At 44.1% G+C, this 27,562-nt stretch overlaps 1 protein-coding gene across 7 annotated transcripts in view; it reads right to left on the bottom strand.

Moving 5' to 3' along the window:
- Nucleotides 1-14,175: 14,175 nt before the first annotated feature.
- Nucleotides 14,176-27,562, bottom strand: part of ARMC3 (armadillo repeat containing 3) — a 70,221-nt gene continuing 56,834 nt past the window's right edge. For all 7 annotated transcript variants that reach the window (XM_048951176.1, XM_048951172.1, XM_048951177.1 and 4 more), the window contains one exon: nt 14,176-26,884. In XM_048951176.1, coding sequence (XP_048807133.1) covers nt 26,675-26,884 — 210 coding nt within the window. In that variant the 3' untranslated portion in view covers nt 14,176-26,674. The remainder of the gene's footprint in view (nt 26,885-27,562) is intronic.

Genomic DNA, 27,562 nt, shown 5'->3' on the forward strand with positions numbered 1-27,562 from the left:
GATAAGAAGTCCCGGTTGCCAGTACACACAAGCACTCGTGGGGTGAGGGAATGGTCCGGAATGAAGTTTTGCCTCTCGTCGCTCCTTTGTGGTCAGAGAATCCCTCTGTTTCCTAATTCCCTCCCTTTATTTCTTCCTTCTGGGTTATGACTGTTTGTTCTTGTGCAAGAGCGGGTGCCCATTAAAGATCTCTCTCTTCATGGGATTTTCCCTTAGGTTTATATACAGTTTCCACATTCCTTCCTGGCTCTCTTTTTGCCAGCATATGCAACTGAAACTCAGTGTCAGACAGGTCCAAATCACCTTTCCCTGACCTTTTCTCAACAAGAATTCATCTTCTGGGACAACCAGAACTGTGACTGCACACTTTCATCCAGGAGAGTCCTCGTGGCTCCTTGGAGAGTATCGTCAGCCCTCACCCTTCTGCCAAAAGCCCTCAAGTCATACTGTTACAGTAATCTTTACTCTTTCCATGGCCATGTTCCTTCAGTGGCTTGTAACCACTTGGTCATTAACTAGTGACCAAGGTCCTTCTTCTTCTCTATTTGGCAAGGACTACTGAGATCACAGCACAGTACGTGCTCTTACAATACTCCCTGATTGCACGGCCTCTTCACACTGGACTTAATTCCTTCTTTCTCATTCTACTACTTCCACTTGTAGGCTTCCCCCTGACGATCTTTCAAGCCTCCCCAGTGCCAAGATGCCTTTCTTGCTCTGTGACTTTGTCAGATGTTGTTACAAGATTCCTTTTTCTGTTATAAAACTCTTCACAAAAATTTCCCATTGGCTCTGTATGAAGAAGGAGGCACCTGTGACTGTCCTGGGCCATGGCACAGGTCCATCCAGTTCCTTCACTCACCTGTGACAGTGGAAGGAGTCCAGTGATTTCTTTTGCCAGACACTGTTCCTGTGAGTCTAAGAGCTAACAGTTTTCTCTGTCTTTTCTATGAACTTGTCTAATAGCTTTTAGAACTCAAGCAGTGAGTCATTTTATTAAAATTTATAGATGCTCTTCATTAGAGCTGCGTTTTGAGTGAAAGATTCCTGTTTTGAAGGCACAAGACTTAGAGGTGCAGGTAGAACCACACAGCTCAAAGCACCTGTGGGCCCACGCTCCCACGAATCTGTCTTCAGCTACTGTCTAAACCCACCAGTGTCTCTCCTGAGAAAGAGATGCTGCATGGCTGCTGTGTCGCTGCAATAAGACACGAAAGCTATTCTGATGACTTTTAGCTCTGAAGACCTGAGCTGCCTTGGTTGTTCAGTTCCAAGAAAGGATACCCAGAGGAAATCCTTCAGTCTGCATTTGCAGGTGCAGTCAGGGTGTTCTCCAGCCCAGAGATGTCTTATAGCACCTGCTGGCTTCTTGCTGAGCTCACTGGCTTGCTCCTGCACTCTTTGTTGATCGCCTGCCTCTCGCCATACTCAGAGCCTTGAGGCTGGGTGCCCAGCACCTACAATTCAGGCATTGCAAAACCACATCTCTGCATCTTTTAGCCCTGAGGCGTTTATCTTTGTGGCCAATTATTAACTAAGTCAGGGACATGAAAAAACATCTGCACAAGGAGATGCTGCACTTTCTTTGGAAACGGTCCACACATGCATTGCATTGCTCTGTTTTACCTATCCTGGTACCTCTTCTCCTACTCTCACCTTCTGGTAGGCATAGGAGAATACTGTTCATTCCACTCTCTAAGCACCTTTCTCAGAATGAGAAATTTACCATGTCATCTACCAAAGATCACTTCCTGAGGCTACACAAACCCATTTAGCTTCAGTGTGTACTTTTAAAACACCTTTATATTGCTGTTGTCCACTATTTCCCTGCAGCTTTTCTTCAAATGTAATGTCCAAAACTGGACACTGTACTCAAGCTAAGCCTCAACAGTGCCAAGTAGAGCAGAATAATTACCTCAGTGTTTTACCCAAGATGCTGCTGCTAATATGTTGCCAAACAACATTTGCTTTTCTGTATAAGCTTTAACCTAGCTTTAACTTGCAAGTGGTTCACAATAGCCAGTCGATCCATTCCTGTAGCACTGCTGCCTTATCAGTTATTTCCCATTTCACACACCGTGCATTTGAACTGTCTTTTGTCCTAAAAGTGCATTTTGTACTTGTCTTTATCACAGTGAGGCTTATTGATTTCAGACAAGCTCTCCAATCTGTGAAGATCAATTTGAGTCCTGATCCTGTTCTCTGAATCAGTCTCTCCCGGTCTGTCCCAGCCAGTGATTGCAGGAACTGTTTTATGTTCCCCCTTTCCCAGTAGACAATTTACTGTTGAAAACATTGAGACTGCAGCAGATGCATGCAGGACCCAATTGGCATGTCCAGCTTTGGCATCGGTGCTTCCACATGATTCAAACATTATGTTCTCATTCTAATCCCTATTTCATTTTGATCTCATTACACAGTTTTGTTTATAAGAGCAAGTAATTTGACACTAACAAAGTCAACATGCACATCTATCCCACTGTGCACTTGGCTAGCCAGTCCTTCAAATAAGGACCCTGAATTAATTTGAAGTGATATGTTCCTGATTAATCAATTTCGATATGTGCTACTGCCTTCTTATCACTTATGTGCTTACACATTGATTAATAATTGACTCTCATTATCATGGTTATGCTGATAGTTTTATACTTCCCAGGATCCTCTCCTTTGCTCTTTTTTTGTGCATGTAAACACATGGTTCTGGCATCAATGTCCTGTGACCTCAAGAAAGTGACTTAGAGAGTGAGTCATTATTGCCAATAACAGCCACTCAAAAGCTGGATATGAGCTAGAAGATTGATTCAGTTCTTTGCACACAGGAACACGACGTCACATTAAGTACTAAACAGCAGCCAAGACATTTCCTGGAGTTTGCTGATATGACACAAGACCCGGCTTTCTGCAAGTTCAGTTGGAGACTATGAGATCACTGATGATGGGACAGAACATCTGTGTTGAAGTGACTGAACCCCTGAATATAAGTTTTTCATAAATAGTCGAGAGGAAAATAATGGTTGCAACAAACCACCTTCAGGAGGGAACTTCCTTAAGATGAAGTCAATTGGCCTTTGGAGACTCCATTTCCTTTTCACAGGCAATAGAAGGAACAAAAAAAAAAATTAGCTTCAGGTTAGAGATCTCATATTTAGGAAGCTTCATGTTTTAAAGGGCACTGTGACACTTAAAGATTCAAATGCCTCCTCAAAGTATCTAAGTGTAGTATTTAAGAGCCTTGCACCTAGAGTGGTCCGTGTTTATTTTCTCTGATTTTCAATTCTACTCAAGATATCTAAGGTAGGAAGATTAGTCCAAAGCACCCTGAAATCTGGAATAGCCTCTTTATATGCTTATAGCCCTTTAACAATTACCAAGAGAATCTGCACTGATTAAACCTTAGTTTTGAGGTTTCTGTTCATCGAGAGGAATTCAAGGTTTTATAACTCAGGCCTATCTATTAAGTGCAGAAAACAGACTTTTGACCACATGAAAGCTTGCAAGATCTGTAGCAGCAGAGCCACATATACTCAAGACACAAGGCTTTGATATATCCATTAGTATAGAATGCAGAGATGAAAGATCATCTGTGCTGCCCACAGCCCAAGATGTAGTGTGACCTTCCCCCAGATCTACAGTGTAAGTATCTACACTAATGTCACGACACAGCTAATGCCAACAGCAAATGCAGTAAATTAGAAAAAAAAAAAAAGCACATCAAAGATCAAATTGGATGACAAAAGCATCATTTTTGTTATTGAAATGCTCAAGGTCTCTTCTGGATATCATCAGTCCCAAGGGTTCATGAGAACTGTTACTCATGGGCTTTAGCTCTGTGCATGTACTCATCTCACGTGCAAGATCTCTATCATCAGTTATGGCTAAACAAACAAGTGTTTCTGCCTTTATTTGCAAGCTGTCAAAAATCTGCAGGAATAATTCCATTGCCAGTTACACACAGGCTGTTTGATTTAATCCATGCCTTCATCAGCTTCCACATCAATACAGCCCACAAGGAGTTATCAGACCCAAATGAGCTGCTACAGTTTCCCACCCTAGCATGAGGACGGAACCCGAATTACCCTAGGCCACCTGTCCCTGCTCACCACTGCAATGTACAGTAGAGGGATTTAGCCCTTATTTATAATCTTTTGTCTGTAGCGTTGTTGTTTGGGTGGGGCTGCACCTGTTCCTGGGCAGTGGGAATCCCTTAATTAACGCAGTGGGGCTGGGCAGTGAGAGCTGGCCCTGTGGGCTGGCACACAAAGGCTTAGGGGAACGTGTGTGAATTCACTGCCCTCTGTATGCCATGCCAACATTCATTTCAAATCCTCTGCAGGTCCTTACAGCTCAGCTCCTGCATTCCCAGGATGTCTGCCTGGGAACCATACAGTGGATTTTCCTTTCCTTAGAATGTAGAGATGCTGCCTCCCTATATTTTAGATTCTGTGAGGTTTCAATTCTTTAGGAATAGCTGTTGAGGGACAAGAATACATTTAGGATGCATTGTTGGCTATGGCACCACCAGTTCTTTCCTGCCACCAAAACCAAATTGAGTTTATGTGGTGAACATACCTTCACACCTGCTTTGAAGTGTCATGTTAATAAGCATAGCCTAAGCCATAAAAATCACCCAGGTTGTTCATGTTTTGAATGCTCACAGTGGGTGCAACCCAAATTTCTTCCATCATCTATCCCAGTTACTTAGCAAATTTCATATCCATGTCACCTCATTTTGGCGAGTGCCTGATTCCCTTGCCTGTCACAGAATCATAGAATTGTTGGAGTGGGAAGGGACCTTTTAAAGGCCATCTAGTCCAACTCCCCTGCAGTGAACAAGGACGCCTACAGCTAGATCAGGGCGCTCAGAGCCCCGTCCAGCCTGACAGTGAAATGTCCCCAGGGATGGGGCATCCACCACCTCTCTGGGCTGCCTGCTCCAGTGCCCAGAGTTGCCATCTCCTTTCGCAAGCTATGCTGCTCCCTCAAGTTCTGCCTTTCTGCATTTCAAGTCGAATGTTTTTGTCTATCACCAAAATACCAGCAGAGAGCTGGCAGCTTTCCACCATTCCTGCCTGGAGGCCAATGCCACAGAGACTTCTGGAGACAGGAAAATGAACTGCAAATAAATCTGCCAGACCTTTCAGTTCTGGGCTGAAGTGTGTTCTGTAGGCGGTGGCAGTGTCTGAGGGAACACACCAGCGGTCAGCAAAACACCACAGCACAACGGAGAGAGGTTTAAAACAGCTTTTGGCTTCACACCAGCTCCTCCGGAGATGGCAGCCAAACCCACAGGCCGGTTTTGCAGAGGGGCTCCACGAAGCCCTGAGGATCCCCCTCACGCTACAGGCGCTGTTTGCGCAGCAGCCTCGCGCTGCACCGCCAGTTTGCCCGCAAAACCCGACGCCGCACTGCAGGCCCGGCCGCGCCTCGGCTCGCTGCCGCCATCTTGTGACGTCGCGCGGAACGGCAGCGGCCCGACATGGCGCTGCGACCCGCCGCCCGGCGCCTCAGCACCTCAGCCTAGGGCCTAGCTCTGCCTTTCCAGATTCGTAATGTCACAAAAGCTCCCTGCAAGTGGCTGACGTTTGCACTCTTGCCCTGGCAAATGGAAAAAGGGCAGCAGCCCCTCTCCTCCCTTCCTCCAAATGGCACCACCCACCCTGGGCAGCGTGTGGACTTCCAACCCTTCTTCAAAAGTGTCCTAAGCCACAGGGCTGAGAGCCAGCTGTAGGGAGTTTATGTGGCAAACGAGAGGTTCAGATGTAAGGCTGATAGCAATTACATTGCCACCTGCTATTGCTTTAATCTGCATCCTGGATTTCTAATTGTAAGGGGGCTGCTGGCACATGAATGCACGAGGACTATCTTAAAAGGCAAAGCGTTAGGATGCATCCCTGCCATCATGAGTGGGGCTGCCCCAGGTTGTAGTTTTAGCCTCTACTCTGAATTTTGGCCTCAGTTTTCATCAGTTTGCCCTCAACTTTCTAGGATTTCTATGCTCCATACGTAGTTCCATATGTGATTTCATTTATTTCTTTATTTTGAAAATGTAGGTGATTTTATTTTAGGTTTGGGCAGCTCTTTCCCGTTTGGCTTCCTGACAGCCTTCTGCTGTCAAGTGGCCTGCATTCATCTGCGTTGTGTCTGATTTTCAGCAGGTCCCCCTCCAAGGCCTATTTCTCCTGGCTGTTACCCAGGTGAGCAGTCCTACTGCAGTCAGCGTGATAATAGCTCCCAGTAATTGGTACTTCCACAGGTTTGTGGGGTCAGGGCTTGCTTCTTCCCCTGCTTTGGTTGGTTCCAATTTGCTTTCGAGTCACGCTTCATCAGAAAAAGAGAATGCCAAGAATTTTGAAAGGTTTGCTATCCAGTTCCACAAAGGGATATGTTTGGGAGAAACGTGTTGATTCTATTTGAGAGATACACAAAATAGACTATGATTTGCATAAGGAGCTACTGAGAGAGGGGAACTGAATGAGGGGCTGAGGGAAGGCTTTGCATTGACTTCAAAGAGCATTGGATCAGATCCATGCCGAGCATCTGCAACTTCCTTTGATGCAACAGCAAACTGTAGATAACAAGCCTCCCCTCTCAATACATGACCTACCTAAAGCACTGTGTGGAGAAAGACTTGGAGAGAGAAAGTAGGTCTGTATAATCTATTTGTGAGGAGCAGCTTTTTCTAGATGATCTCGGGTTGTAGCAGGAAAGCAAACACGCCTCAGTCACTGCAGAGCAGCCATCTGAGCTGCTCTGTGTTCTAATATAAAGTTACCAGATTATTCTGGAATATAAAAGTAAAGTTTTAAAAACAGTATTTGCAGGTAATCCTGAGAAGTCACCATCCACCCTTCTCCAAAACCATCCATGCATCCACGTACCTCCACAGAGCAGTATCCCCAAACATCCCATGTTGTTTTTCTTAAGAAGAATACCACCTCCATTCCCACTTACTCCCTACACCACACCTCACTCCACAAGGTCTTTGTGCTGTGGTGCATGTCAACCCCATAATCATGTCTGCATCACCCCAACGCCCACAAGCTGCTGACCCTCCACAGTCCCAATAAATGGTCTCATTTGTCCTTTTCCAGTCAGTAGGACAGCCTGATAGCAGACGGGCCTTTGCAGCCACCACTGTGGTTGCTGCAGGCTGGGAAGTCATCACAAGCAGAGCTGAACCCCTCTGCTCAGCTGTAGTTATCAGTGGGGAGGTGCTCAGTGACTTGTTAAATACCACTGCATAGGCAGAGTGGAGAAGTTTTGTTATGCCTTTTTGGTGTGATTTGTTCACTGTCTGTTCTAGGCAATGTTTTCTTATTGGCACTTCCTGCCTGTTCTTGAGGCAGGTGAAGTGCGAGAAGGTGAAGTCTTGCAGAAAAGAAGATAAATTGAAACAAGGGTGATAGGGTAATAGAACAGAGCCAAAATAATGAGTCATCATAGGAATTTCTACAGCCCTTTTCAACAGTGGATGTCAAACAAACAAATTGTAGGAGCTAAAAAAGTTAAGCCTCTTAGCAACTCTAGGAAGTCAGAAGTACACGCAGTTTCTTTCACCTACTGCCTAACTGCTGTCCCCCCTGAATAAGGACACAGAAGCTGTTCACTGCTCAAGGCAACAACGCCTAGCAATTCAGGGTGTGAGAGGCTAACTCAAACTGTAAGACAAGGCAGCATTTAGAGTCTAGAGTTGGCCAGGCCACTGCCTTACAAAAAGAGCCATGGATCTTTAACACCAAGTGGTCAGGCCTCAGTTTGACGTCTTAGCTGATAAAACAGGAAAGGTGAAAGCAGGGGCAGAACCAATCTTTTAACAGCTGGCTATAGGAGAAGACAAATTTGTAAACTGAAAGAGGGACAAAGAAAAAACATTTACCCCCTGCTTTTAATAGAGATTCATTCATAAACGTAAAGGGAAGGCTACAAGGTCACTGAAAGTTACATGTGATCAGTTTTTGGAAAATGCCCTTCTTACAGCCCAAGCCCAGAGGCAAGCGGCTATTTGGACTATTGCCAAGGGGAAGTGCCATGGAGCCCCTTTTTTCCTTCTCTGGGGCCTAAGGAAACTCCAGCTAGACATTGTACATGACAAGGTTTAATGACCTTTGTTCATAATGGACCCAAGCATGAATACCCAAGTGCATTCAGGAGAGGCCCAGGACTAAGAGGTAATGTAAAGCCTAAAATAGGGAGTGAAGATTTTCTGGATTGGGATTAGGGTCATTCCTGGGGCAGTGGATGTGTGAGGGTTCATTTTGCACCTGGTATTCTGATTAACAGTGTGGTCAATCAAGCAGGAACACCTGCTTCTAGCTTGCTCCAGTCCTAGCCCTTCACAAAGCTTTGTCCTTCAGCAATCCAAGAAAACATGAAGGTATCTCATAGCTCTGTCAAAAATCTCCCCAAGGGACTGTCACATCAGGAAGGATTGATCTCAGCACCCCATTCCTGAGAGCTCACTCTGTAGCTGCCAACAATCACTCTTACTGGCCATCTCGTCATCCGTGAGTTCTGACTCCTTGAAATGAAACCACTAATTCTCATGATCTCTTTTGGACTCTAATGCCTTCCTTTGTGCTGTGTTTGACCCTTCCCTAACAAGTACTGGTCATGAGCCAGCAATGTGCCCTAACAGCTCAGACAGCCAACTGTGCCCTGGGCACAGGCTGCATCAAATGAAGCATGGTCAGCAGGTCAGCGAGGTGATCCTGCTCCTCTGCACTGTGAGATCTCGCCTGCAGTACTGTGTCCAGATGTGGAGTCCTCTGTACAGGAGAGACATGGAGCTGTTGGAGCACATCCAGAGAACAGCCACAAAAATGATCCCAGGGAAAGAACACCTCCCTGCAAGGACAGGCTGAGAGAGCTGGGGCTGTGCAGCCTGGAGAAGGCTCTGGGGAGAGCTGATGATGGCCTGTCAGTATCTACAGGGGGGCTGTAAGAAAGAAGAGGACAGACTCTTTAGCAGGATCTGTGATGGTAGGACAAGGGGAAATGGTTTCAAACTAAACCAAGGGAGATTTTAGATTGGGTATAAGGAAGAAGTTTTTAACAATAAGGGTGGTGTGGCACTGGCACAGGTTGCCCAGGAAGGTGGTGGATGCCCCGTCCCTGGAGACACTCAAGGTGAGGCTGGATGGAGCTCTGAGCATCTGATCCAGTGTAGGTGTCCCTGTTCATTGCAGGGGAGTTGGACCAGATGACACTTAAAGGTCTCTACGAATTCAAACAATTCTATGATTCTTAGATTCTATGAATTGTGCAAAATATCTTCTCCTGTTCCTTCTTCCTATTATAAATGTCTGATCTGCCTTTTGGTCTTTCAGAAATAACATTTGAGCCCAGCTCTGATCCACGTTTCTATATTCCAGTGGTGCCTCAGGACAGTCTCCAGAACTGAGCAGGATACTCAAGCATCACTGGGGAATTGTACCTTTTTCCCCAATTTCTGTAGCAGCTTCTCTGTAAATGACATTTTTTCAGGAAATCGCTTTGTAATCGCTGACAAACTGTGTGTGCAGAGAAGAGGATCTGAAGCAGCACATCTGACACCTGCTCCACCAGCCCCTCTGCAACCTGCAGGCCAGGTCCCCACAGCCACCCACAGTGTATGCAAATAGCTGCTGACTCAGGTGTGAGCGCTTGGCTGTGTGTTTGGTCATCTCTGGCACTAAGGGCTGTGGACTGAGGGATGGAGGCTAAGGCAGATCCGACATAGGATGAGGGTGAGTTCAGTCAACAAAGACAGATTTGGGAGGATATTACAAAGAGATTTCTAGAGAGGAGAGAGGAAGGATACCACAGAGCTAAAGGGAGGCGGGGGGAGAGAAAGAGAGAAGACAGCAAAATGAATGATAATAATGAGCATGAATTTCTCTTTCTTCTGCCCTGTGGCAAACTGCCAATCCCTTCCACATACATTCCTCAGCGCTACTAAAGCCAGTCCCCATGGACACACCTGCCTTGAGACAAATTCTTTCAGTCTTGACAAAATCTGGCCACTTCTTCAATAAGGGCTTTGCTTTTAAGCTATTTTGCCTTTGTGAATTTTGGCAGCAGCTCACACTTAGAGAGCCTTTGAGAATCCTTTCTGTAATTAGATTGCCCTGCCCTGCCCCGGGGGACTGTGGGCGAGTCACTTCCCACAGCTGTCCCTCAGCTTCCTATTCTGTGACGTGTGGCTTATCACTGCCTCAAAGGCTGGGGCTAGGCGTTATTTATGCATAAAGAGCTGTGAAATCCGTGAGGTGATGGGGTACTGAGCAGCACATGGCATGCTAGGGGTGTAGTGTTTCCGCAGCTCATGGCATGGGTAAGGCAGGAAGTGGGAAAGGCACAGGAGTATGGCTGTAAAACACTTGGCTTCCCAGTGCAAAAAGTCATTAAGTGAGTGGAGAAAGAGGCAGTTCAGTTGTGTGCTGGCAGGATTTGTTTCTTCTACTGATGTTGAAGACGAGGAAATACAACATGAGGACTAGCTAAACCCTCACCATCTTGCTCAAAAGCAAGAGGTCTTCCTTCTCCAGTTCTAACCACAATCAGACTAGGTTGTCAACAAGCTTGAAGGAAAATCCAAATGGTTTGCAGCATGTTGCCACAGGACAGAGCATCAGTGCAGTTCTGTGGATACATGGATAACATAATGGATGTTTCTGGTGAAAAGAGGGTGAAGCTGCTAGTAACACAAGAGTAATCTGCTCCTTCTCTCCTTGTCTCTCTTTGAGCTCACAAAGAAAGCCACGCTGCCTCTGAAAGGCAATACTGAAAATACTGTTTTCAATCTGCTTCATACCATTTCTATCTAAAGCTGGCTTGGAACATAAAGTACATCATTATAAAGCACATCTTCTTGGTACATAAAATACATAAAGTACATAAAATACATGTCATGGTTTTATGATTTTTGGTCATCAGTATTCCACACCATAACATCATGTAATGCATTGGGGGTGGGGTTTGATATCTGCCGAATGTTCGTCCGTCGGAGAAGAACTACTTTTCCCCAGGAGACTTTGCGGTCAGCAAGGGGATATAACTCCAAGCAAGGTCACCTGATCCTTCTTCTTCGCCTGCTCTTCGCTGTCTGTGCTTCGCTATCTGCGCTTCGCCGCCTGCGCTTCGCCGTCTGTACTTCAGTCGCTCAACTGGACTGCACTTCTCACCCCAGCATTGTGGTGAGGTCTATACAATTCAAACAGACTCTCTCTCTCTCTCTCTCTCTCTCATTGTATTTTACTAATACTATATTTAGTAAAATCATTTGTTTCACCTCAGATCAGTGCTGTTGTTTTCAAGTATTTTGGGGTCCCCTACTTCCCCTTTCCCAGAGGCGTGGATCCACAGATCCCTCCGCCCTGCTGGTCACGGAACTGGGCCGGACCAGCCCATAAACCGTTGACAATACATTTTGGGCTGCATGCAAATACACAGTACAGCTAGAGCTCCAGCCACCTATTTCCTAACCAAGCCTGTATCACCTCTGCTCTGAAAAAGACGTCAAGTGTTGCTCTTTATATGCCAACATTGCCCTATTTGGCTTAGCTGTGTAGTTTTGATACCACAGTTAGAAAAATATGTACTAAATTATGCCTCCTCTCTTTCAATAATTCATCCTCTCCAAACAATTAAGTGCCAAAAAAGTTTTAGAAAAATAATGTCTGAAAATCTGGACACCATTAGGAGTTGCAGTCTAATTCTGGCTTGGCTGCAGTCTTCAGCAAGTCAGTGAAGTTATTCTCATTGAGTCTTCCCTCAACAAAACTGAGAATAATTACTTACTTGTAGAGATGCTGCAAGGACTAAGGAAGGTCTGAGATGGTTTATTTAAGGAGTTAAAATCTCTTGAGAATTATATAGAAAAATAAATTAGGGTTTGTTAAAAGGTTATTTAAAAACACAATGGTTATTTAAAAACACAAAGTATCATCATTGAAACTAATTAATGAAGTAGTAATGTTGAAAGACTTCTCGCATGTAAAGGATGGAACATTGATTTACAGTTGCCTGGCAGATTATATTCAGCTCAGAGAAGCAAATGTTCTTTATTTGCTATCATGGAACGAATTCATGAAGATGCACAAGGGAATTCTTCTAGCCTATGATGGTCTTATAGTGTTTCGTAACACCTTGGGCCTTTAGCTGGGTCTGTCATGCTGGGATTGGTACTGTATGCACAGAAAATAATCCCATTTCCATCCCAAAGATCTCAGGATCAGAGGTCTTGAATGTCCAGCATCACAGGGGGATTGAGACCATCAATGTCAACAGCTCTGTTTATAGGCAAAAAACTAGATTGTATAAATGCATCTTTGTAGGAGACATGCTCAGATACAAGATGATTTTATAAAGGAGTACTAAACAGTACCGCATTTGATCCAGATAACTTTTTGCAAGTGATAATTTAGCAAAAAGAGGGATGAAGAAAGCCATGTCTTATACCCCCGATGCTACACGAGGTCACTGTGCAACCACTTCCAATCAGTGATGCAGCACAGAATGAGAGGCGGATTGCCAAAACAAACAAACAAGCAAACAAACAAAACCACCAAAACATCCCAACCCAAACAAACAAAACATCTGGAGAGCTAATTCAAGAAATTTGTACTCTTACCTCCCTTACCTACCATCTCAATTTTTCACATTTATTCATGTGGTTGCATTTTAGTAGAAAGGATGACCATGCTTACAAAGAAAGATCATTTTCCCTATTCATCTACTGGCATATACACATGGGTACCTGCAGACATCTAAACACGTTGTGAGGTACAGTGAAGCGTTCAGGGTGGGATATAGAATGTCTCTCAGTACAGCTCCTTCAAACCACAGGGCAGAGCCACTCTGAAAGGCGGTGTGCCCTCACTCCAATTTTACAAATATAGTGAGAGCCAAACCTTCTTCTACTACTGTAATTTGAATAAAAAGAATAAAGTTGCTTAGCTCACTGATTTCTCTGGGCCAACAGAGTTATGCTTTACATTGCTGCTAGGTGATATACCAGTACACTGTAGGCCAGGTGCTCTCTGTGAAGGAATGGGACTGTGCATGTATTTACATACCTGTAATTAACACTGCACAAACCAAACCCAAGCCTTACAGGACTTTCTCAGGAGTAAAGAGGCTCCAGCAGTTGCTTACCTCCAGCACCAGTTGTGCACTATGATGTTTACAGGTGTAAGTGCTCTCTTGCTCAGGCAAGCTTCCCAGCCAATACTGACGTGACAGTTCACTACAGGTGGTCTCTGCTGGCTGCGTACATTCAAGGTGGTAAACTGAGTCAATTTGTACTCCAGTGTTTGTGGGCATGTGGTTTTTTAGCTCCGTTGTCTATCTTGTTGGTATGGTGTTCACCTTCAGAAGGTGTCAGCGAGATCTGGTGTCCCTGAGCACGGGTAGGAAGTGTTTATTTTGCCAGTTCTCATCCCGCCTATGTTGATCTATGCTGATCTTCACAAAGACTGTGCATGCCTTAAGGAAAACTTCAGAGAAGTTTAAAACCACTGTCATTACCCTGCAGTAATCCCACCCAGATAAGTGAGACTCTGTGTTAACACATGACAGGATGCATATGCAGCTATGAGGAACACTTCAGCTTGATATCCCAGCCAAAATCTCAGTACTCAGGCAGGTGTTGCCTGATTTGCCAGCACCTGGCTGCATGCAGAAGCCCAGCCACCTCTGATGGCAATGCAGCCATTGCTAGCTGTGACACTGTGCCACAGCAGTAGCTGCAGCTCTTCTTGCTGCTTCACACCTTCCAGGGCTCTGGTGCAGCTCTGTTTTAGGCCAGCTATGATAATCACCATGCCTGCTTGATGTTTGTAAAAGAGTTATGAAATTGCTTAGAAAGCACAGGGAGAATGAGAAAAAATGCAGAGCTCCAAAGACACAAGATTAAGAGGAAAGGTAAATTCAGTGCACTAGAGCTTTCTAAAGACATTAAGCACTTTTAAGACTACACCAGCACGCAGAAGTCTAAGTAAGTGAACGCACCCTTTTTATTACTGAGGCAGCAGAGCCAGGGAGAATGGAAACAGCCTGTTATAGGTGAAGCCAAATGAGATGTTGCCTAGTAACTCTCAGCAGGGAGGCATTTAAGCCCAGCCAGTTTCATGAAGCTGATGTTCTGACTTAGAGATTATTTTTGCTGAAAAAAAATCTGAAAGCAGGAAAGCTCAATTTAACAAACATGATTTATTTTCCTGTTACTGCAAACCACAGTGACAATGCTTGGAGGAATACAAAGTATTTACAAACTTGTACAAGGAAGAACAGGCCGGGCATGTTTTCAACAAAAGGGTCACATTACTGAATATGTATTTTAATGTTGTTGCTTTGGTTATGTTTCTTTTTTCTTTTCCCTAAACACAGAAAACTTCACATTCATTTATATTTTCAGATTCTGAAACACACAAGTGATAACAGAAGTCTGACAATACTAGGCAGATCGTTACATTATTATAGTATTATTTTTATAAGAGGAAGTTCCTGGAGCAAATCCTACTTCAGCTCTGCTACTGGACACAGAATGCAAGTCACTGATTTAAAAGAAGAAAGACTCCATGTTTCCACAGGTTCCATTTCCTGAAAGAGTTTTAGTTAGGCTCTTCTTCAGGGCTCTGCCTTTATGGTTCACAGAAAGGACTGCTTTGGCTAAAGGTCTCTTGCATCATGGGAAAATAAACCCCAAACTGGTTATTGCTGCAAACATGAACTACATTGTAGTAACTGACTATAGAGAGCGCCTCTGATGTTCACAGATGATACCTAATGCTTCTAGAAGGCCTTTTACAAGGCCACTGGAGGAGAGTAACAGAATAAAAAGTAACCTTAATTAACAGCTGGTTAGGCAAGTAGATCAGTCCCCTGAAGATGCAATTCCTTGAACTCAATTGCATACTTTCACACCTTAACAAGTAATAAACAGCAGAGATTTAGGGCTGTGGTGGCAAGTTCTTTATGAAAGCCCCTGGTGTTACAGCAGGTCACAATGCATGTATGGGTCATGGGCTGTGGAAAGGTGAAGGTGTGTAGGCAGGAGCACCCACACAGTCTCTAATTGCTGAGGCAGGTTGGGCCCAGCTGCTGCATGATGTCCAGCTTTGTACTGTGCTTCAAGAAAAAGGATCGATTGAAAGGAGAGAAAACAGGGCAGCAGAAGGATCAGCCTCTGCAAAACACCACATAAAGTAGAAGGATTGAAGGGGTTGGCCCTTTCTAGTCTAGCAGGGAGATGACTGAGGGAATAAAGACGGTGTCCTAGAAGGGCAGCTGCTATGAAATGAGAGAACAATGTTTGCAGGGCAAACAGCAAAAAGCTTGCACTGCTGCAAAGAGAACCCAGCCTTTTCCCCAGGGCCTAACCAGCGGTTGAAAGACCTAAGCAATCCACCTCATCACATCATGAGGATGTGGATTTTAAGAACGTCTTAAGCAAATATTTGGTTGGACTGCATTAGGAAGCACTGACTCTGTAATGGGATGAATGGTTGGACTAAATCCCTTCCAGCAGCTCACCTGAGGTTCTCTGAATAAATTTTCTGAGTTCCAGCCTTCAGCTCTGTTTGAACAGCTACACTCTCACCAGTCTCATCATTTTCTCCAGTCAAAACCAACCGTATGCTCTTCATACTTAGAACTCTACTCATGTACATATTTTATATCAGGAAGGGGGACAGAATGTTCCCAACAGTGCCACCGTTCTCTGCGTTCAGGTGGATTCATTCCTGGTCACAAAGAAGACAACCTGTGTTCCTGTAGATCTCAGCACACTGTCTGGTCATATCCCAGTATTGGTATTGCTTTCATGTCTGCCACAAGTACCATATGTCTTAGGAAACAATAGCCATCCACTCCCATAATTGTACTTATTTTCTGAACTATAGTGGAAACCAGACTTTCTTGTTGATTAAGAACAGAGATGCCACAAAACCATCTGCTTCTGATAAGAGCTCTAGCTTCTTTCCTCATCATGTACTAATACTAACAATATTTGGCACTGTCAAAGTTTTCTCACTGGCACTGAACTGTGTTGGAATCTCTTTTCCAAAGGGAATTCTCAACCAACCCACAGCAGGGGCTTTTGCCATTTCTGTTTCACTGACAGTTTGGTATGTTACAAAGCTTGAAAGTAGTTTTTGTTTTTTTTTTCTTCCAGTAACTAAATACATTTGTAGCTGAACTGCACCTGTGAAGCTGCAGCTCAAAGCCTGGCACAACAGAGCACAGCCTCTGAGAGCAGAGTTTATGATGAGAAACAAAATGTGACACCAAACCAAAGTGAGTATGGAGAGCGGCTGTGCTGGCCCACCAAGCCAGCTCCGTGGGGAATGGTGGCTTTTGCGTACAGCCAGCAGTGTGCCACTGCCCAGCTGGTAATTAAAACAGGGCCTTGCTCAAAGCTTAACCCACCGATGGGAAAATCCTGTCAGCACAAGATTTGCTTTGCCAAGAGATATCCATTGCCATGAGAAAAAGCACTACAGATTGTCCCCTTGTGGGTGCCTCCTGTTAATGTGCAGGATTACCAACCCTGCTCAGCTGCACATTAAAACCTAAAGCATATAGTAAATAGGATCAGAAAATATTTGGGGGGTTTGGGTGGCAGAAATGTGAAAATCCCATCAATTTAAAGATACTGATAGCGGTAAGCAAATTGCAAGCAAAGAGTTATTCTTCCCTTCTCCCTGCTGTAAGATGACGTAGAGACAGAAATGAAGAGTCACACACCATTACGAGCAATGCGTGCAGAGGCACAGCCGGCCCCTCCAGATCGCTCATCTCAGCCTCCCGTCTTCCAAAAGCAATGCTCCTACTGGCACCTAGTGGTGGACGGAGACATCAGCGGGAGCCTTGATGTGAGAGGAGATTATTACATCACTCATGTACGATTTACAGCAATAGTGAAAAGAAACACGCGTATTTTGGTGGGGTCCTAATAGAGTGGAGACAAGTCTTAGAATCTTCTCTAAAAGAGCCTTTTAGAGAGACGCGATGAACAAGCTGGCCAACAAGCTTAACAAATGCAACCCAGAGAACAGCATTACAGCTTCAGTGTGCATTTTGTAATTACCGGATGTGGCTTTCTTGGAGCAGTGTAACTATGGAGATAAAAGAGGATTTGCAAACAGAGGTGACCAAGGGCTGGTTTCTGTGGGCGCTCCTATGCAGGCTGTTACACTGATCTGTGAAGACACATGAGAAATATCCCGCTCCCTGCCCCTCTCCATGAAACCAGGGAGAAATAGAACACGGAGCAGGCTGCACTGAGCAAACACGCTCTGCACATTCTTGTCCTTGTGTCCAACCTATTTCTTTCAGCCAAAGCGGTCTCTCTGCTCTTCAAAATCCCTCAGACCCTGTGCCTGCTGGGCACAGGTTTCCAAATGGTAACCTGGCAGAACTGAAACACCCACATGCCCTGAATTTCCCTGGTGCATACTTGCGTAATTCTCCTTTTACGTTCAAAAGGAATTCTTCATTTGCTGACACAAGGACCCTTCTGCTGATTCAGACATAGGGAAGACACACCAGGCTCCCTCTGAAACCCTGCAAAGCCCAGGAAGCTCTTTCTGCTGTAACTCTGAGGGTTTTGCATCTGACCGTCTGACTTCATCCCTCACTTGTCACTCACACTACCTGGCTCCATTGTAGGTGTTTTCCTCTGCTAATGGATCAATCTTCAGAGCTGTTGAACCAGTCTGCATGGAAACGGTGTCCGTGTGGTTTTATGAACGGTAACATCCCTTAGATTCCTTAATAGAAACATTTTAGTATCCCAAAATATTGCTGTTCAAGATCATATTTGCCCTTTGAAGTATTTCTCCACTTAATTTATGGATAAATGGACTTTCCCTAAACATATGCATCAGATTAGCCTTCAACACACCATTCCTCCAGCACATGTCATTTACTTTGATCCCTATTTCAGTCATCCTGGATGGAATCCAGATAATTCTAAAAAGCACTTTTTGCTGTATGAATCTCAGCTGTAGGTTTATGGCTCAGGGAAGGTTTGAGATTTCATTAAAGCACTGCAATTTGCTATCTCTACTAGGCTAGAGGTTTTTTGCATGTATTTCTAACTCTTTCAAATGAAAATTTGGTAGCAGAAGGTGATAAATTAAGGTATAAATACATACAGACCCGTATATAGTTGGAAGGAGAGTAGGAAGCGCTTCATGTTTACCTGTAGCTAATGATCTAATGCATTTCAAAAAGAAAGGACATTTTTAATGCACTTTGAATGAATCTCTTACCAAATACCATTTTCCCCTGATTGTTGGTGTCCTTTGCAACCTAATGCATTCATGGGAAAAAAAAATATTTTCAGGCCACTTTGCACACTTAACCATTTTCAATTTCCTTAAAAGGCCTTTCTTTCCTTTTTCTTTAAATCCCCTATATCAGCCTGCAAGATTTTGCATTATTTCATGCTTTAGACAAAGTAGCTGTATCTTCTGAGAGCAGGATGCTGCAAAAAGCAGCATGGCTGTTGGAGTTATAGTGGTGGATGGTTATTAGTTTAGCGGCAGAAGCAATTCCCCTCAGTGGGAATTTGTTTGTATAGCAACAACAAACTATCTACAGTTATCAGCCTCTAATTTTAACATTATTTCTCTTATATATATATATTTATATATTTATATAATTTTTATTTTTATATTTTTTTTAGCTTTATTTTCAATACAGCCACTGCTTGTTTCCCCCTATTACCATCCACGTATCTTACCCCTCAGCTTTCCATCTGATATTCTGATGTATGATGCATCCTTTAAAGTAGTCACAAAAGAATCACCAAAAAAAGGGCATATCAGCCATATTTCACTAACAGCTGGAAAGGTACAAAGGTTGTTTTCTGGATCAAAAATGAGGAACTGTCCTTTCTGGTTCAGTTACAGAGAACAGAACACCATCTGCATGTCCTACACTGAGGCACTCTATTTCCTTTTACTCAGACTTTAATGAAGTTGCAAAGTGTACAGTATTGTGAAGAGCACAGAGGTTAATGGCACAGTCATTCGCAGGCAGGTTTTTAAAAGTAAATGCAACTAAAAAGGCAAAAACAGTGGAAATTAATTTAGGGAGCAAGAAGGAGGAGGGGCTGCAAGGTCTCAAGATCTGGTACAAGGAGGGCAGCAATGACAACAGCGAGAGCTGTGCTGAGGCAGAGGAAAGGCCTGAGCACAAGGAGATGGCAATGGGAAACACAAAACCAGAGGGAGCATGCAGCGATACCCAGCACAGACACATAGGTTTTTTGGCAGACTGTAACTCGGGGACCTCTTAAATGGAGAACTATTGTAAGCCAGAGAGAGCAGCGAGTGCAGCAGGAGAAAAATGCAGATCCTGGTGCAGTAACTGCTGGCTGCTGGAGACTTTCAGCAGTGGGGAAAAGGCACAGCATGCAGCTGTGGCACCCTGGAAATCTCACCAGTAGCACTCCAGCACCAAGGGACTGCTCCTCTCTGCTAACTCAGCTTTCCATTCCTCCCATGAGTAGACACAGCTCCTCCTGGCACAGTCAGGATGTGGCCAGGATGCTGAGACACCAAGGGGATGTTACCTGGGCAGGGTGCACTGCACACATGGCAGTGTGTTCCTGGTTCCACGTTCTTCAGATAGATCCCAGGAGAAAAAAGATAAGTCAGTAGTGTAGGTCTTTAAAGATCAATCGCCATTCAGATCAAGCATGTAGGGATCAGATTGAAAGCATGCAAAAATCCATAAAACAAGGGCTTCCCAGTGGGGCTTTGAATAATAATTATTAGCAACCTTAAAGAAATGAAGGAGGGATGCCTTTGGATTAATAGGGAAGACTTTTCCCTGCCCCAGAAACTTGGAGACCAGTCAGACATAAACCACCCAGATTTCAGTGCTCGAGTCACCACCTCCGAGGAACTTACAGAACACTCAGGATTCCAAGCACCAAACCCCTGGCACAGGGCTCCACAAAGTGTCTTTATATTAAAATTTTTCAACAATAATTTTAGTTTGCCTGCAGTAGAGTAGAATGAGGTTCCTGAAGACTGAGAATGATGGCACTACTGAGTACAAGAATCAAATTACATCCATGACAAGTGTCACATGAGCACATGCAATATACAGACAGAACCATAAAGAATCCTAAGTCAGTCCTCAGAGAGGATAAAAAACATGGACAGAGTTAAGAAAAACTCTGAAAGCAAATAAAATCACGCTGTGAACAAAAAGATCAGCATTGTGACCAGCAGCTATTGAGCTACTGTACTACTCAAAACAGTTCTGTTTGAACACACTCTGGTCCGGAGTGGGGCATCCAAAGCAGTGAGCTGGGCAGGTGTCAGTCACCTCTCACTGCTGTCGGATTACAACTGAATTTGTGCTGCAGTCAGAAGATGTAGTGTGCACACTAACTGGTGCCAGGGAAAAAAATCCTGTCAAGACATTTGTTTGGTGGCTGGTATGGATTGGTTTTACAGAGAGCAAGGCCAGGGTCTGCATGCAGAAATGCTCATGCTTTTTCTCTCTTAAATGCACATTACAAGCATTGCTCTTTGCTATATTGATCAAGTAATTTTGAAGGTGGTGTGCTATCTGCATCTCTCTGCCACTGGCCCCCAACCCCCAACAGGCAGGTCAGTGCAGCTCTGCCTTAGGTACCAGGAAATGAAGAAGAGTAAGAGAAAGTGATTAGTCTTGAAACGTATGCGTTTTAATGTAATTGACATTGATTTAACCGCTGGTTGAATTTTTAAAGACAAAATTCAATAAAAAATGGACTGTCGATATCTTTCTTACTGCTGTCTGTTGCTGATTCTACTGCAAAATGCAACAATTTGGAGGCAGTGAGAAATGAAACAAGGAAGATCTGTTGCTGTGCCCTCTTCCTTATGCTCTGCGTGGCATTGCAGCACTTGGGCTGTGCAAGCAGGGCAGCAGTGGGAGCAAAAGGTATCATGCTCATCAGCCCTGGCATCACCATCCTCTTTATTGCCCAGAATGTTGCAAGCTGCTTGTTGATCACTGTGAGCACAAAGGTAGGACATGCAGATCCAGCTAATGCCAACATCTTCATTTCACATTTGAGATCTTGCAGTCAGAGCTGTCACCCTCTGCAGCACACATCACTGCAAGGCCCATCACTGCGGGACACATTACTGCAGGACCCATCGCTGCAGGGCCCATCGCTGCACCCCCCTGGCCCTGCACTCCACTGGCTGCCAGCCCTGCTCTCTGGGCAGACCATAGGTGAGAGGAGGCAGCAGAACAGCAGCTCCTTGGCTGCCGCCAGTCTCTTCTCCACTCAGTGCCCAACCTGCCACCCCCCAACCACTTCACAAGTCCTTCCCAAGCAGAAAGCAGCCCCCAAATGGAGGCATTTTGTTTTTCTGATTTTTTTTTTTTAATAAAAAATCATTGTGCTGTCATGCCAGTAATACGGCCTCCCCTGGTTACGGCACACACCGTGCTCTGTAGCTAGGCAGAGAACAGGCCTGCACTTCCCCTGCAGACTGCTATAAAAGCCAATTAAGTTGTTACTTAATTTTCCTCATTTTTTTTTTTTCCCCATGACACACAAGGGGAAGCAGCTGAAAGTCTCCCCTAGCAACAGTATGTAAAATTTAAAGTAAATTATCCCCAGTGATTCAGCTGGCTTATTACTACAAATGCCTTCTGTCTGTGGTGCATGGACACACTGAGCTGAGGAATGGGTCCCTCCTAGAAAGCTCAGTGTCTATTAAGGGGGTGCACAGAGTGCTTATGTTCATCATAGCTCTGATTACATCCCAGCCCAGCTCTGCCTCAGCTACCAGCTCTGGAGACAAGTGGAGTGTCACCATCCAGCCAGGCAGGGAGCTCTGAGGTGCAGAAATCACACAAATATCCTTCTGCAAACCCAAATCCATGCTTATGCAGTTTTTGTTCATAGAATCATACAAGCATGAAGGTTGAAAAAGACCTTTAAGACCATCTTGTCCAACTGTCTACCTACCACCACCCTGCCCACTAGACCGTATCCCTCTTAGTACTACATCTACCCTTTTTTTTGAACACCTCAGGGATGGTAACTCCACCACCTCTGTGGGCAGCCCATTCCAGTGCTTCACCACTCTTTCAGAGAAGATTTTCCTAATGCCCAACCTGAACCACCACTGGTAAACTTGAGTTCGTTCCCACTCATCCTTCTTGAGCCGCATGGCCAGAATAACACATTCCCTACAGCCATGTGTGTGTTTTCTCACCCCTTGTAGCTCAGGCAGTAAAAAACCGTGCTGCTTCTCCTTCCACCCAGTGCCCAAAGCCTGAACGAAACATCAAGTAATTATTTGGCAACTGCTGCAGCAGCAGCTTCCTGTAGGTTATCTTAATGGATTTATCGCCCTGAACTAAACCCTGACCATCTGCTCTACTCTCTAATTACAAAAGCAGAAAGAACTAATTCATGACTGCATCATAAAAAAGTGAAATAGAAGTGATTGAGGAGCAGGGTAAGCTTTGCTCCTCCCTCCAGTGGGTTGTGCTCCCCAACAACAGCTCTCCTCTACCCTAGTGAGTGGCAACTCCTGAGGAACGCGGCTCACCAGAACAGGTTTCGTTCCCTCTCATTCATTTGGTTGTATTGTTAAATCTGGGATTCACATAAACGCTGTTACAAACCTTTCCTTCTCTCTCAGATGATCCCCAAAACATGTACTTGTAATGCATTTTCTAATCAGGAGAAGCACAAAATGAAGCTGATGAGAAATACCCTAAAACTCTTCATTTCCTCCAATTCACAGTGAAACCCCTTCACTCACTGAAGACACGTGGAGCCAGTGCCTGGCTTTGTGCTGCTCACTCATCTCCACCTTAGTGCTGCTGGCTTGCGAGAGCAGGGGCTGAGCGCCCAATGCCACTGCCCAGGAACCAATCTACTGAGAAGGACCAATTCATAGCACATAGGTCAGGTCAGGAAGATGGGAGTATCTCAAAATGAGTTGCTTGGCCCTGGGCTTTGGAAAACTTTTTTTCCAGCTATCTAGAAACAGATTGTGATTTCCTCAAGTGTACTTATTATTTGAGAAGTAAGAACTGTGTCAGAGAGCAGAGCAGTATGAGAAGTTGATTCACAGATAGAATGACAGAATCATAGAACCATCAGGGCTGGAAAAAACCACTGAGATCACCTAGTCCAACCCCACCCCAACTCTCACCACACCCACATCCCTCAGTGCCACATCTGCACAGTTCCTCCAGGGACAGTGACTCCACCACCTCCCTGGGCAGCCTGTGCCAATGCACCACCACTCTTACTGAGAAGGAACTTCTCCTACCATCCAACCTGAACCTCACTTGGTGCAACTTCAGGCCATTCCCTCTCATCCTATTGCTGTTACCCGGGAGAAGAGGCTGTATGACAGCAGCAATCTACCATGGATAAATTGTGTCTGAAGAGAGCCTATTTATCACAAAACATGCTAGTTTCTCAACTTTAGATACTAGATGTCATTAACAAAATCTCTTGTATCTTGGGACACAGAGCAGAAACTCCACCTGTATCCTTTCTAATTTGTTCCCTAACACCAATTAAAATTAATTACATTTTTAAAAACCTTTTGACTCTAGAATATCCTTTTGACAGTCGGCCTTTAAGGACTCTTCTTTCAGGCCCTGTCACTAAAAGCTTCCTGTGCAGAGAAGCTGAATTAAAAAGGAATTTAATACACTCCATTGCTATTACACTTTTTGATGATTTTTTTTTTTTTTTTTAATTTTCCCCACCAAATCCTTATACCCTTTCATAACTAGAAAGAGCTGCTCATTTGTTGAAGGACATAGGTTAACACAAAAAACTAATATCAGAAACAATGAGATAGTTTAGGGACATCTCATGGAGACAGCACGAGAAGAACAAAGCAGCATAGACAGGGCCTGCAGGCTGGGAGCTCCCTGGTGCCCCACTGCTCAGCCCATTGCAGCAGGGTGTGGGCTCCCCGGAGCAGCTTCTGCTCCACAGGAAGGCAGCACTGTGCTCTGGAGCAAGCCTGCGCGATGCTAGCACCTTGAAGGGGAGCTTGTTGCATGCTATGGAATCCATATAGGGATTTGTTGTATTTGGCAGTTTTCTGTAGCAGTCACAAGGGAGTGACGGGGAGCAGTAGGCAGATTTTGGAAGACTAGAAAATGCTGCACAACCAAACAGCGCTGCACTTTTTAGGAGAGCCTTTTACTAAAGAGTTGTGAGCTTTTTGTCTCATAGCCTAAAACAGGCCTTTGGCTGTGGCTGCCCAGCCTGGGGAGGTCAGACCTTCCAGCCTGCCATTTGCCTTCATTAAATGTCCCTGGGCATTTATTCAGCTTCAAGCAGGAGCTGTCTTTGGTTCTGCTTTGCGCACAGTTTCCATAGATGGCATCTCAGCATGTCAGCGAAACATCAATGAGCTGGAAGAGCAGGCTGGTTAATTAGCATGCAAATAGGCTCCCTCCTTAATGAGAAAGAAGCTTTTACTAGCTCACTGAGCCCCCAACACATGAGTTCCTGCTATGTCCTACAAATAACATTTTTATAGGTCAAAGACACACATGAGCGCATTTTTGCCCCCACATTGCTGGCATTGCTGCACATACACCACCTGTACCTGAAGTGTGAATCCTGCCTGGTAACAGTGGACAAGGAGGGCCAGGTAAAGTCATCCCAAGATAACCGATATCTTTCAGTGTCAGAGGTAGCATTTTTATAATAGAAAAATAATTAGCTCATTAAGAGGTCTAAGGAGCTTTTCATTTATCAGCAAAGTCCTGCTCTAACGGCCATACTGGTAAAGAGCAGGAAACAATCACACCCCACAGCCACAGAGCAGTCTAGCAAAGCCCATGGCAAGGTGCTGGAGCAGAGCCCTGTGATCCTCCCCTGGGTGACATCTGTGTGAGGCACAGCCCCTGAACTGCAAACTGCTCTGGAAATGTAGAAATGCATTTGTGCCATGTTCTTAACCTTTGCCTTATCGATCATTACTGGAGATAGGCTACCTGGGCAGACAGACTCTTGCCATCCTTCATTCTTCTGCTTTGCTGTGATGGCACATACAACGGTTTCTATGCATGCTGTTTTGGGGCTTTGCATCGTCTGGGGAATTTTTTGCTTATTTTCAAGTTTCCTGAAGAAAATAGGTACTGCATGAATTGTGGGGGGAAACGGCTCTTGTAAAAACCACCACGAGAGCTATGAATATGAGTATTAATGCACTTTTCTATTTTAACCAAGTTGGCATGTTAGCCAGTAAAAGCCTATTGCCTCTGCACAGCCTCCATTTTGACACTGTGTTGATAACAAGTTGGATTTTTGGAGAAGGGAGTCACGTAATAGAAGAGGTTCAGATTCATGCAGAGGACCTGTTGATGAATTAGTACATCATCATCCCAAATCCATATTCACTAACAAAAGATTTGTTTGTTTTTGCATGAAGCCAAGTTATACACACATACAAATATATATTTGTATATATAAGATTTTGAAAGATCCTGTTGGATTTGAAAAGAAACATTTGTTTTGCTCCATAAGTTCTGGATCCTTCTCAGGGTCCAGAGTTAAATAGTTACTGATGTTTACTGGGGAAAGTGTTCAGTTTCTACAATGCAAGGGAGCATAGAGTTTGAAGGAGTGACATGCTAGAAGCCTTCCACTGTTGCTGTTGTTTAGTAAAATCAGAAAATATATGAAATGCATTAATTCCATGAATTAGACAGCAGTTGTCCCTTGCTGGAAAAGATAAAACAAGTGGAAATTAACCTGGATGCTCAACTACTGATCAGAGACCAAGGGCGACAGAGGGGAAGCATGGAAACATTGGTATGCTGCTGCCAGCAATCTGTACTGCCTCTGCATATACTTTGGGGAAAATAGAAGAATCCTTCTCTGTAGCCACGTGTAGCTACAGAAGCACCCTTCAGAAATGTCTCTGAGCCAGCAAGCTGATCTAAAAAGACTGAAATAATCCACTTAGAATCCTGTTTGCCATAACAGTCTCTATACATGCAGAACAAGCAGACAGAAGTATGCAGGTCAAGGCATTAGGTCCTCCCATATCAAAATCCCACTGACAGCACCACTATCTTCAGTCTGCTGCTTTGCTGGTTCACATTCATTAGAAAGGTAGAAATCACAGAATCACATAATCCTTAGACTTAGAAATTAAAGGGAGATTGCAAGCACTAATTTATAAATCATCTCTCTTCTCTGTGGCAGGACAAACTATTTACTTTTACATAGAGTATATTATCCATAATTATAGCAAGTTCCAAGAAATATAAATGGAATGTTTTCCCCAGAAGCAAAGTACACTGTTGAAGAACCACAAGAAAAAAAAAAATGTAGTTTGGAAATAATTTAAATCTATATAATAAGCACAATATATCAAATATTCTTGATCTACTAAATTTTAATTTTAGTCTTAATGTAGTACCAACACTAACAGCCTCCACTCCCTCCCTCATTTCTAAGAACTGAGGTTGGCTATGTAAAATATGATTAATTCCATGTTTAGAACAACATACCAAATACAGATATCTAAAGTGAACTCTCAGAAAATGAAGAGCGTCTTTCAGCAAATGTCTGTAGAAATGTATGCCTTTCCTTTGGACTGCAACCCCCTTTTGTTTCATAGATTACAGCATATAATCATCTTAAAATGCTTATTTTTGAGAAATTTGGGTGTGATTAAATATATTTGTACTGATCAGCCTCTACACTTTCTTGTTTCATCAGAAAGCCTGGTACAAACATCAGATCTACAATATACTCTTGAGGAGGAAGCAGAAGCCCAGTTACTCCTTGAGGAGAGTCATCAACCAATTTAACTTCATTCCAACCTCTGTTATACTCGCCACGAACTAAACTACAGCCAATTCCAAGTCTGTCTGCTATCACCTAAAAGAGAAAGAAAAGGTGTTAATCATTTAGTACAATTGTCTTGTGTGATAGCGAGTGATGCTTAAAAAGAGCTTTCTTGATACAGACTGTGTAAATATCTGTGGGGTTTCCAAACTGCAAATATTTACTGTTGGTTGCGCTTAGACAGACTGCTTACAGATGCTGTTTCTACTACATTCTATGCACTGCATAAAAACTATTCATTTTTACTCTTCTCAGACACCAACATATCCATGCATCAGCCTGTCTTTCAGATCTCAAATGAAGAACAGAATCCACACTGCACTGAAAGGTATTCTTTTTCCTGGAAGACTCTGTTCTGCACAATATTCTGAAGAACCATTAACACAAGTAATGATATGTGTACCCTGCATACTTTGTATGCACTGTTAAGTGTAGAAAGGTAACATTTTTATCAGTGTTAAATTTAAGGTTGCTGCTTCACTCCAAAGCATGCTCTTTGCTCTTCAGCACCTTCAGTGTATGAAGCAATGAAACATGAGGTGAACTAGATAGAACACCTCCATGGCCTCAGCTCTACGTTGTCCCCAGCAGAGCTGCAAGGGCTTCCAGATACAAAAAAAAAAAACCCAACACTTTCTCAGAACGCATCTGCTGTGAAGAAATAAAATCCTGAAAGATTTTTACTTTTTACAAACAAAGATATTCCAGACT

Source organism: Lagopus muta, chromosome 7, assembly GCF_023343835.1.
Source record: "Lagopus muta isolate bLagMut1 chromosome 7, bLagMut1 primary, whole genome shotgun sequence".
Taxonomy (NCBI): domain Eukaryota; kingdom Metazoa; phylum Chordata; class Aves; order Galliformes; family Phasianidae; genus Lagopus; species Lagopus muta.